This window comes from Nelumbo nucifera, chromosome 2, assembly GCF_055504915.1.
Source record: "Nelumbo nucifera cultivar China Antique chromosome 2, China Antique-T2T, whole genome shotgun sequence".
Taxonomy (NCBI): Eukaryota; Viridiplantae; Streptophyta; class Magnoliopsida; order Proteales; family Nelumbonaceae; genus Nelumbo; species Nelumbo nucifera.
The window spans coordinates 22,579,244-22,592,248 of record NC_142650.1 but is presented as its reverse complement, the minus strand read 5'-3'; the positions used below and the strand labels follow the sequence as shown (position 1 = coordinate 22,592,248).

The 13,005-nt window shown below is 38.3% G+C and overlaps 1 protein-coding gene across 5 annotated transcripts; it reads right to left on the bottom strand.

Annotated features, from left to right (window-relative positions):
• Positions 1-235: 235 nt before the first annotated feature.
• LOC104595201 (RAD3-like DNA-binding helicase protein) lies at positions 236-13,005 on the bottom strand. Of its 5 annotated transcripts, XR_016082728.1 has the most exons (11): positions 12,758-13,004; positions 12,031-12,654; positions 11,851-11,939; positions 10,268-10,618; positions 8,888-9,190; positions 8,560-8,805; positions 8,247-8,468; positions 4,599-5,175; positions 3,122-3,545; positions 1,916-2,126; positions 236-1,790 (listed from the first exon to the last, which is right to left on the bottom strand). XR_016082728.1 is itself a non-coding variant. In XM_088898674.1 (9 exons), the coding sequence occupies exons 1-9, from the start codon at positions 12,873-12,875 to the stop codon at positions 3,334-3,336; spliced, it is 2,733 nt and encodes a 910-aa protein (XP_088754800.1). In that variant the 5' UTR covers positions 12,876-13,005; the 3' UTR covers positions 2,940-3,333. The 5 variants fall into 5 exon arrangements, 2 of the variants coding, with proteins under 2 accessions (XP_088754800.1, XP_010254122.1); XR_734844.3 differs by lacking the exon at positions 1,916-2,126 and having other exon boundaries at positions 238-1,790; XR_734843.3 differs by lacking the exon at positions 236-1,790 and having other exon boundaries at positions 1,813-2,126.

The following is a 13,005-nucleotide window of genomic DNA, read 5'->3' as shown; positions in this document are numbered from 1 at the left end:
ACCTATGTTATAAGATGCGGACTGAACGCAAAAAAGAAATGCTTGCCACCAAGCTCATGGGTCAAATGGTTTGGTAATTAGATTGACCTAATACAATCCGGGCGAATCAATGAAAACCAACTGGGTGATTCAAATTTGTATGGTCATGGTTCAACAATCCAGTCAGGTCCGAGTATTACAACATATTTGCATAGAACAAGACAAATACTGACATGGTTCGGTTTGAAAGGAGTATAAATACAAAAATGTATACTGCAAATACATACAAAATACAAGGTTTTGCATTCCAAAAATTTGTATTTGTATTCTTTTCAAACTGAGCCTATATACCAACAAGGTTTTTAAAACCAGACCAGACAGGAAATCGTTATGGGGACTGGTTTCCAAGTTGAACAGTCCGACCATCTGGTTCCTGGGTTGAACATATATATCAACAAGGTTTTTAAAACCAGACTGGACAAGGAACCATTCTGGGGACCAATTCCCAGGTCAAATGGTCCGACCATCTGGTTCGAACAGATAATCCATTCTGACTTAAAAATAAAATAATAATAATGGCCAAAAATAGTCTTAGTCAATTATTCAACCACCCGGGTCAACAGTTCGGTAATCAAATCAACGGTTTTGGGCCAAAAAAATGGTTTTAGGATGAAATGAAACCAATCGGGTGACCGGTTTGAGATGGGTCTGATAAGGTGGCCACTTCGGGGTCTTATCCAAGAAGGCATAATGGGAAGAGAAGCCCAGAGTGGTTTTGCATCCTGATCGCATCCATGTCTCGCCGTTTATGATGTCGGGGAACCCGCATCGAGGCAACAATAACATCATTTGTTTCACCGTCTTGGCGTCCAGGCTTCAGCTGGTATGTTTTGATGGTCGAATTCATCATCGTCGTTATGGTGGTCGAGGTAGCCGAATCTCTGGAGATAGCGTTTAGCTTCGCTCAGACCTTTTACTCTGTCTCCCTTGCGGCTTCCTTCTAAGTGACGCAGCAACTGAAAGGTTTCTGGTCTGTCGGCTTCGCCATGACCATGAGACAGAGAGGGAAGACAAGGAGAATGAATGCCAGGAGAGAGGGCGCCTGTGTAGGTGCCATTACTAGGATCTGCTTCATTCACGTCCTATACTACCCTTATTTAAAATAAGTGCTTTTTCATCGAATGCTCATATTTCAAATAAACACTCTTAAACTTAGCCTTGGGTGTTGAGAAATTGACGAGTACATTAATTAACCCAATTTCAGCTTCAGCCACCACGGAGTTTACGATCTCAACCACCTTAATAAATGGCTTGAGGTCCCATGGAGATTATCATTTCTTCTGATGAAATATTTCTTGCTTCATTGGCAAAAAAGAGTACTTCACAACTGATTCACTAAAAGATAAAGCAAGTAGTTATTCAGTTCAGCCACTTCAACCGTAACCAAACTGCCCCCTTACACTTCCCAGCCACGTTCCAGGCGTAACATTTCATCTCCATGTGATAACCTTCAGACTTCAGTTATATAATCCTTAGCCACATCTACATGCAACTTTCTAAAATGTGGCAGAGCTCCAAGGAATTCACTTCCCCCTCCTTGATGGAAGGAGGGGAGGACTATCGTCCATCGCCAATGGAAAACACTGCCACTTGACTCATGTCACCATGTGAAATTTAATCTCCATTTGAACATGGGCGGCATGGCTTTGTTATCCACCGTTGGAACAAGTCTTCATTCAATAGAGCCAAAGTAAACTCAGCTCCAAGTGGCAAAACATCCTCATCACAAACTATGGTGCCTAAGCTGCCTCCTGATTTAAACAAAGAAAAGCATAGAAATTTGTAAGGTTGAGCAGTACAGGGCCTTCCTTTTGACAAGAACAAACCTGGCTACTTTGTCTAATTCTCAACTATCTCTAATAGATTATCTTCACACCTTCATGAGACTTGACCACTAGAAAGTTCCTGTTCATCCATGGAAAACATAAAAAGAATGTCACTTTTTCCCTTCGTCCATCCAATCTCATTGTCCTTAGTTTCTCACACAGTTCAACTATTGGCCAGCTTTCCTCCATCAAGCTCTGTTATGCGTGGCCAGCCCACAATTTAAAAAGAAGTGAAATTTCATGAGGTGACGAACATGCCTCCTGAATTTGATAAAAAAAAGGCACCATAAATGGTTTGAAAACTATTCTATATAGGATTTGTTTTCATCTGAAGCCTATCTGTTTCTCTTTCAAGATCAACTAAGGGGATTTCTCAGACATTAATCATTTCCTTTATTGTGAATTCAACAAAACCAGGCACCATAAATGGTTTGAAAAACATTTTCTTAAAACAAAAGCAATCCATGTTCTTTGTTATGTAGTGTTTTCCTTTCCCAAAAGCAAAACCATAAATGCTTTCTTGAATTTCTGATTTCAATAACATTATTTCAACTGGTCGTTTGATACTATATACATAAAGCATAATAATTCATATAGAGATTCTGACCAAATGAACATTAGCCCACCCTTACTCGTAATTTTATATATCTTTGTTTTTATTTTGACCTCAGTCCATTTAAATGCGAGTTTGCATGATAAGTAGGAGCTTTAAATCAGCACTTGGCATCAGGTCTAATGGGAGATTTTGATTTTTGTCACACAACAAATAGTGACCCACATCAGCCTTATGGAAGTAAACATGTTCTTGTTTTCGGATGTTTTATTGGTTTCAGAATTCAGAAACAAGGCTTTTTTTTTAATCAAACCAAACATGTTTTTACTTCATTTTAATGAAACACAAACCTACATCATTGCTTTTCCTAACATGGCATTGTTTAGAAACAAGAAAAAAAAAACAAAGGCATTCATATTGTAGATCACCTTCTAAGTGAACATTGAAATTCCACTTATTCTTAACTATTTGAAATGATTATACTACTGGAATATTTACCTACATTGTGATTGAATGGACAATGGAGCGATGAACATAAAGACAGCATTAGTAATAAATGTATGACAAAGGCAAAAAAAGTACAACCAAAATGGATTAAATACTTCTATAATAAAGAGAATAGAAAAACAATAAATTAAAAATGGAATCAACCATATTGACAAAAGGAGAAAAAAAGAAATTAAATAAGCATCATATAACCTACCTAATTCCAAAATGGCAGTCAGAACCATGCATAGTTGCTTTCTGACCTTCCCCATTTGTAATATGGATCTCCAGCCTGTCCAACTTGTAAGATGATTCCAATGAAGCCGATCATAATGGCTCTGCACAAGGTTTTCTGCAAGCTAGATGAAATGGATATGTGATCCTGGATATGCATCTCTTGGAATTTAACTATTTTTACAGTCAGACACCCTAGACACCTCTCTTTTGATTGGATTTGAAGAACTGCTGCAGCAGACGATGAATTTCTCCATAATTAGCAGTAGAAGAAACAAGTCGCTCATTTATCCATTTCGGAAGCTTGTCTCTTGGGTGAGAGAAGCTTCTTTTCAGGAGATCAGATGCATAGCGTGCATCAACCAATAAGATTGCTGCATAGTCATTTATATGCCGGATAGCTCTACCTAGAAACCATAATGATGGAAACATGAGTCAACTAAGAAAGACTGTTGCATTGTCATTTATGTGCCAGATGACTCTACCTAGAGAAACCATGACTGAAGGAAAAGATGCACAGAACAATGAATTCCACCCCCTTGGTAGGTGAAACTCATACCAAAAAGAAATGCAGTCATGCACACTGGCACTCATGCAGTGGAGAGGGGTTATGAGTTATCACCACAGTGAGTCTAACTCAATAGGCCACCTAAGCCACACAGACACAGAAAGAGATTAAGGAGAAAAGTGACATAATTGGATAATATTTTGAAGCAAGGATCAAAATATTGATACAGATGGATACCCAAAAACCCCCATACCCATTTTGTATCGGTGTATCCATGCGTCTTCATGGTCACCAATACAGATATAATACACCCGATACAATATGATGCCCCGTATAGTGTCCAATATTTTGATCCTTGCTTTGAAGACCAATTAATCTTTTAGCTTAAATCAAAGACCAATTTCCATTTGATTGCTAGAAATAAGAGACCATTCTCATCTTTACCCTTGTTAAAAAGAATGGCATAGATTAGATGCTTGGGATCGGGTTAATTCTGGTTTAGGACATCTCTTATCTTGAAGATAGAGATGGAGTGGGTCGGCTAAGTGGTAAACCCACCTTGATCTGACCCTATTGAATTAGTGTCGGGTCAGCCTTAATCAGGTTTGGGTTTGGGTCTGGGTTTGGGTCGATGTCAGTCTGGGCCAAGCCCAATCCATTGACATAATAGCATAGTAAATATATCCTTACTGAGCATAGAGGAACTATTCGTGAGACAGGCTGGGCAGGTTAGGTATCCCATTTTATTTAGTCGGGTGACGGGTCAGGTCGTTTTGGGTTCGAGTTGAACAGAGTTCATACCGAATCCAACCCATTGAAATCCCCGTTTGGAGACAACGAGTGGTGGGACCCACTTCAATGCATGTGCCCTTTGCATTGTCAAACCATCCATTGGGCCTATGTATATGGCGCAAGATCTACTTCAAAAAATTGTATGGTTCCTAGAACGCACCAATTGATTGATTTACAGCCTTCATGCAAAGATTTTCATAGTACTCTCTCCCTCTTCTCTTGCAACCTTTTAGAATGTCAAAGCCAACCTGAACCATATCTGCATAGGAAGATTCATTACTAACTGAAATCTTGGGGGTGCTGCTGTTATTTGAAACACCCAATCCATCAATATGCTTTATTCTCTCCATCAACTCAAGGTCAGATGGATTCGGATAAGGAAGTCCAACCATAACCACACATCTGCCCATTCCATCACTGAAGTTGATACCTTCTGATATCTTCCCCCCAACCACAGCTAAGAGAATGACACCATTGTATGGTACTGAATTTTCTTTTGGAACCCCATCTGACAACTTGACAATGCTTTCTTTGTATTCCTTGAGAATAATTTCCACATCTGTGCTACTTCTGGGTTCCCTGAAAACACGTTTTTTCTTCATAATCCTTGCAAGGATGCCTGAAGCATTCCATGCATCATAGACCTGTCTTTCGTACTCAAATGACGAGAAGAACACAACAATACCTTCAGGAACCACTGTCACTAAATTGCAAAGTAAACGACCCAGCTCCTCTATCTGTAAAGTAAACCATAACACAAATTATATAGCAATTAGTCACTATTCTCAATGTGCATGCACCATAATCTATCCAACCCAAGAAAAGTTGAAAGGAAAGCATTGTTGAGTGAGTTTTGGGTTTCCATTGGAAATCAACCACAAGTCCCACTAAAAAGTAGTTTTAATTGGATAACTAAGCCAATAAGAAATTCTACTACAGACAGGTAAAATCCTAAGCTAGAATACCACAGGAAGAATAAGATAATAGCTCTTAGATTTTTTATGTACATTTAGCCATAGCAGTGTTTTAAAAGCACAAGGCACAAAAAAGGCACAGGGGTCAATTTGCGCCTGAGGCACAAGGCGCGAGGCGAGGTGTGCGCCTTTTTAAGCAAGGCACAAAAATTAAAAAAAATGCTAAAAATCAAAAAATTATTAATCATAATATTAATAAAAGTGTAAACTTAAATTTCAAAATAAATGTTTTAAAAAACCTATTATCTAAATAAAATACACAAACATAACATGTAAAGCATGTTCAAATGAGAATTTAAAAATAAAATCAAACATATAAAACATTTTCAATCATATAAAACTCATAATCTCTTTTTTTTCTCATTTACATTACTTAAAGTAGCTAATGTGGCATATTACATTCCTAATTCTACAAGCTGCCTTTGTGCCACACCCTTGGAGTGGAGCCCCAGGCCCAGCCGCTAGACTCAAAAAAAAAAAAGCAAAAAGGTGTCAAATTTTCAAAAGGCGCACGCCTGGGTTGAGGCGCAAGGCGCACCAAGCGTGCACCTTTTGAAAGGGTTGTGCCTAGGACCTGGGCGGGTGCCTAACCTAAAACATGCCTCAATTGTGCACCTAGGCGCGCCTGAGGCATGCCTTTTAAATCATTGAGCCATCTACATCTCAACTATCAAATATAAGCATTTCTCCTTTAGTTCTCATTTTCCACAAAATTGGTCATAATTCATAAATTTGAACTTCATATTGCCAAGGCAGCATAGCTTACTTGGGAGGTCACTTATGCTAATTATGTTTTGTATTATATTCAATCGATAATAAAATAAATATATATTATTTATTAAATTTAAAGTTTGTTTCCATTATTTCTAATTTTTTTTCCTTTAGTAGATCTTTTTTATAGGTAGTTCCCTTATTAGATATTAAACATGAAATATAGCTTAAGGTAACAGATACAATGATTATAAAAGCAAGCATATCATTCTACATTACAAAAAATGAATGCACATTAGTAGCATGCAAATGGAAGCATAATCAATCAAAATCCATGCTTATGATAGGAAACTCAGCATCTTATCTTAGTTGAAGGAAAAATAATGTGTATGCCTTGATATATTTGCAAGACAATTGAGCATGGTGTCATGAATGATGTCTTGCCTTGTAACCTTTGAGCATTCTGTTAAATGCTTTTTTGACTACCATATCACACCTAAGTGGGAACAACATTACAAATATTCGCTCTCAATTTTACTCTTAACACCTTATATTCTGTTAAAGAATGTGTTTTTCCTCACTACTTAGCCCAGCTTCTTTTTGGACTTCTCCTGGTCAACTTAAGAACTTTCAACTTGCAACAAGTCACTCACACTGCAAACTGTATCAACTTGTCAACAATTGCTACTGATGCATTCCTCTTTTTTTTTTTGATAAATAAAATCATCTTCCATTATTTCAAAGATTGATTACATGAAAATCCCCTCGAGGTGCCGCCTCTCCAAACAGCAAATACATAAACTACAACAGAGATTAAGAAGAGTTACAGTTGCTCCCAGAATAATGTTTCCCTATTTGTCCATGGTTTTGCCAAGACATCGGCAAATGCATTAGCTTATCTCCCAACCCACTGTACTGTTATAGACATATTTCTTGTCAGCCATTTGAATTTTTTTAACTCATTTTTTGTAGCCCCAAGTGACATCCTCCGGAGTATTTAACCAATCCACCACTGTCTTAAAATCCCCTTCAATCAGAAGCTGCTCCACACCCACTTATTTTGCAAGAAGTATTCCTTGTATTGCAGCTAACAGCTCTGCCCGGATAGAGTTCCCAACACCTAAAGGGCTAGAGTAGAGTAGGACAACCTCTCCAGCCTCATTCCTCAGCATACCTCCCATCCCAGAGGGACCCGGGTTACCCTGGTTACTCCCATCAAAGTTCAGCTTCAAAGAACCAAGAGGAGGGAGGAACCCAACTAGTCAATACCCTTACCTTGGAGGAGGAACAGCTTGCTACTAATAACCAATCCTTCCAACAATCAGTAAAAGAGAAGTGGTTAAACAATTCTAGGGTCTTTAACCAATGTATTGACCTATACATAGTGCAGTCCTTTATGCTATGTTTGGTTTGAAGGAAAAGGTAGGGAAATGTAGGGAAACGTAGGAAAACTATACAAGGCTTGTAAAGGTTTCCCTACTTTTTCCTTCAAACCAAACACAACCTTAAGGCTTGACTGCTCCTTCCTTTTTCCTAGAAGATCCTGGCATTCCGTTCACTGTCCATAACAATGTTGCTCTCGTGCACCTCCACATTTTCCTTTCTCTTTTATGGGACCAAGAGAAAAATAAAGGGTTAAAGATTAAGCTTACTTCTGCTGGCATATCCCACCTTACTAGTGTATTCCTCTTTGATACACTCATCCTTGATTTTACCCTTTCTAATTTTGCCACTCATCCATCTTAGCATCCTCACCTCTACTACACTTTTTTTATGTCTTCTTGACCAGTAGATGTATTTGTTACCCAGCATTGCACCAAAATGAATGGTCAGTCCTATAATTGTCTAAACTATATGTCCTTGCTTTGAGATAATCATTCTCTTAATGTAATATATTCCTCAAATATACGTAGGTAGGTAGGTAGGTAAGTAGGTATCAACAACTAGCCAAGGTCTGGCACCTAGGCTAAACAACATTGGGTCACAATTACTGACACATGAGATTCCACGACATTACTTTCTCACGGACTAGATCATTTAGGTTAAAAAAAAAGATCCAGTTGATAAAAATATGGAAGCACTTCAGAAATATTAAAGCAGATGTAATGCTATAATATACTAACCATGATTGGAGAGCTCCTGGAAGAGTAGCTAAAATCAAAAGACAGACCAGAGGGTCCATGAGAAACTGCAATTGGTAAAATACTCTCTGGAGGGACAATATGACCACAGGAAAAGAAATTCAACTGTTCAGGCAGTAACCATGGGAATAGTCGTTCCCTTGTCTCCTCTATGGGCTGCAGAGTGCCCCCTGCTAAAATGACAGCATGTGCTTGATCTACAATCTGTAGAATTTCCATACATAAAATTGGGTTAAGAAAGCAAATATTTTCCAGCAACAAGCATGTGCTAAATGCAGCAATCTGCAGACAGAACCTCAGAGAAAATCTTCTCTCCAGCAAGCATAACATATTTCAAATATCCTTCTTGTTGTCCAGGGTAAGTGGATTTTTTCCTTGAGATTATTATCCTCCCATCGCCATCACTATTTGTTAGTGAAAGCAAGAAATCAAGTAGTGAATGAAAGGCAGATAAAGTGCTTCCCTCTCCACCACTTTTTCCATCATCATCAAGTACAGAACCTCTCTGCAAGCTGGCATGCTTATCTCCATACCCACTCACCTGAACAAAGAAAATACTTCAACTTCCTGAGAAGGAAAGAACGAGAATTGAAAGGAATTTGGAAGCACAAACAAGTAATTACCTTGTGAACGATATTGCTCTCCTTCACATAGCGCTGCAATTTAACCAAATTGATGTTGTCAATATCAAGAGAAAACAAAAAATCATTGATGGTCATTGAGGAATCAGGGAGAGATTTCTGTCCAGTAGCATGTCCATTCCTTTGACAAATATCAATAGAGTCTGCACTCTTCTCATTAAGTAACAGTCTGAGAAATGCTCGAGTTAGAACAATCAGAGTTTGTATGTATCTTCGATTGCCAGCTCCTAACAGTTTCCGGAATCTATCAAGGTACAGCTCTAAGTGGGAATGTACCTGCTCCAACTGAAAAGCATGAAGCTCAATAGTAACCAACCTGTAATGATTTCAGTTCTCAAGAACTCAAATACCCGAAAGTAAAAGTCTTGGCATTGCCAATAAAAGGAATTTTAAAAATAAAGTGAACAGAGCAGGAGTGCCAGGAGAAGCAGGAATAGAAGAGACAAATCTGAAAAGTTTGAAGGTTTGTACACAAAAAGTGTGCATGTGTGTATGAGTGGTTGTCCCCATTTATTCTCTCAATTATTATTTTGTCTACAAGAATCTCCAATATTTTAACTCTATACACTTAATTAACCCCATATTAAAGTGAATTTTTTTTCTTCAGTGGGGACGCAGGGTTTAAACATGGTCTAGGTATACATGAAAACTTGCCACTTTAATGAGAAAAGGTAAAGCCAGCTAAACATACTAAATAAACATTTCTTTGCAGTTTGTTCTTAAACCCATCCTATTCATATCATTTGAATGCAAAGTACAACGTTTCTACTAAAACAAGAGGAAATTTAAATGGATGACCAAGGACATTGAAGTTCGACGCACATGGGTAAAGAGAAGTGCAAATTCATTTGCAGATGGCTTAGCTAAGCAAGGGGTGAGTAGTAGTTCTGTTTTTTGGGCTCAGTTGTAATTGTTCTTGTATTTTGGGTGTATGTTGGCAGTTGTGGGGAGTTAAGATATTTTAGCTCCCCTCCTCTGTAATCTTTTTCTTAACCATTTGATGAATCTTACTGTTATTGATCAAAAAAGTGTAATGTTGTGTGACCATGGATAAAACCAGACCATGTTAAAGAATAGCATGTGCACTCCCAACATTACGAATGGTGGTTTAGCTGTGGTTCCATTTCCAGAGATTCAAACAATGGATCACATTGTATATGGGATTTTCTGATTACTGTGTTCCAAGCCTTTTAATTCATTCAAAGTGAAGTCGATATTCATAAAGAAACTACAGAATAGATCATGCATTAAAAAAAAGGTGGTTTGACTAACTAATCATAGTTGAGAACAACTACTTAGCCAAGTTTGCAACTGTCTTTCACAATAATAGATAAGAAATGTAGGAGATGCAAAAACATTTACCTGTGAAAGCATAATTTTTGAATCATACATGCTGGTAAGAGAATCTGCTAGATTGTGAGCTTCATCTACAATCACAATGCTATTTTTCAAATTCAAACCAAGCGATTCCCGAGAAGACTTCAAAAGAAGAGATTGATAAGGAAGGACCACAAGATTAGCTACAGAGACCATGCTCCGGGAGCCATAGTATGGGCAAGTCCCGATCCTTTTGCCAAGCTGAACAATATCCTCAATATCCAAGGCACCATATTGAGAGGCCTCAGTCTTGAACTGCTTTTGTAGTTTGTGCTTTCTAAGCAAAGGACAACCAGAAGAAGTTTTCATTCTACGTATTTTTCCTCCAGCAAGGACCTGTAAATCACTGTTAAATAATCAAAGAACTATTTCATGACCAATATGAATTTAGATATTAAGAATAGTTTAGGATGAATTACATTAAATGAATAAGCCATATTCTATAAGAACATAACCACTGAGGTCACCCATCAGACTGGAGATTCCAGTTCCAATTGAAAACACTTGGATGTCCACCTTGGCTATAAACAAGATGGATTTAGTAAAGTAGATAGAATTGGTAATCACATGGAAAAAATAGGTTGTGGAGTGGTCAAAGTTATATGTCATGCCATAGAGATCTGGCCTGAAATCCCAGCTGCCAGATCTGTAGATTCCCATTATAGAATTGGTAATCACATGCCATTCAACTTTTCAGAAGTAATTGAATTGGTTTCATTCACAGCCTATAATGGGAATCTACAGATCTGGCAGCTGGGATTTCAGGCCAGATCTCTATGGCATGACATATAACTTTGACCACTCCACAACCTATTTTTTCCAAATTTTCTTTGATATTTTAAACAATAGCACAAAAGGCAAGAGTTCAATAAGTAGATTTTTCTGCTAAGGTGGCAACAATGTTCACTCTGGCAATTCAAAGTCTGATAACTAATAACTGCCACACCACGTAGTGAACCTTCTAATTCCAACTGCCTCACCTTTAACAATACATAGACTATCCTTAGCACTGAAAAGGTTGAGGCCAAATGGAGCAAGGAAGCAATACAATTTGGATCAGTTGAATGATTTAGAACATATTTCCTTTAGAAATTAAAACTGTCCATCAAATTAGTAGCTAATAATGAGAAAGCAAACTCCTGCAGTTAATGGGGAAACAAACTCTTTAAATGAGACTTTATATGATGATGGTGATGATGATGCCTCATTCAATGCACTTTCTAGAAAACATTGCATGCCAATGAAATCATCACAAACATTTTTGGACCCCCCAGGAGTTCTTCGGGTGTTAAACAATCACCACTAAATTGGTATCCATTCCCATGAAAATATGAGTTAATTTAAGTATCCAAACCCTGTACTTTTGTTCCGGAATGTTCCCAGCCCAAAATTTGATGGAAGTGTTAAATTTAGCTTAGACAAAGTAGCATGAAGAATGACAATCTATTGAGAATATATGAATCTGAAGGAAAAGGTTAATTGACCTGAATGGAAACAATGAATCTCAACAAAACAGCAAAGCAACATCAACTAAAACGTGAGCAGGGATCTTGGTTAATGGGTATAACCTTGATTTTGGAAACTTCTTTTTTGTTGCTCTTCTGAAGCTCCAAGCATCGTTCATTGATCCGTGTGGAATTCCCAAGCTTTAGGACATCTGATTGAAAATAAATAAATAAATAAAAAGCATGACAGGGTTGTAAGGGATCACACATAAAATTTCTCAATAGTACAACAAATAAATGTACCTTCATTAATACATAAGTTTTTCCTGGAGCCCAAACATACTGTTTCTAACTCAGAAGAAAAAATTGTTCTCCTCAACTCTTTCACGAACTGAGAGAGCTGAGAATGTGTGCGGCTGCAGAAATAAACTTTGAAACTCTCATGTTCTTCCTTATCACTTAATTGCCCCTCCTCCTCATCGCTCGTTGAACTAAAACAACTTCTACAATCCTTCCTCTTTGGTTTCCCACCAACTACACCTTCCTCTTCGCTCTCATACTCATCCAACAAAAACTCGTTTTCATCTTCCAACTGCAATGCATCTCTCGTCTTCTGAGGCTTCCCAAGCTCCTCCTTCTCAGAGAAGTCCTCTTCTACCGCGCTCTTACAGAGAAAATCTCTGCAACTTCCCGTAGACCTTCTCTTATCAGAATTTGCCAATCCATGAGCAAGATTCTTCGTCTTCTTCTTCTTCTCCTGTTCCCGGTCTTTCTTTTCTGGAACGAAACCCTTCATCCAATCAGGTTCATCATCAGACGCAGACTGAGCTCCAGATGTTTGATTCGTGACGGAGTCTGCATCAACCTGCTTCCTATCAACAACCCACTGCAAAACGCTGCAAATGATGCTTAGGGTTTTCCCGGTCCCTGCAAAGGAAATACATTAGAAGCTCGAGACAGAAACCAAAATGTAAAAGAACAAAACGACAGAAGATCGGAGGGGTGGGAGATGGAAACTGTGAGAATGTACCTGTAGGGCTTTCAAGCATGGAGACACCTCCCTTGTCAAGAAAACGATAAAGAGCATTCATGAAATCGACCTGTATGGAATAGGGCTCGAAGGGGAACCCGGGGAACTTTGTTTCCATTTCGTGCTTCCTTTCTCTCTGCTTGGTGGAACTCGTTGTTATTCAGTTCAGTTTAGGCTTGTCACCATGGCTGATGGCTCATTGCTCGAGTTTTAACACTTCGCTGAACCTCTTTTTTTCCCGCGCTTTT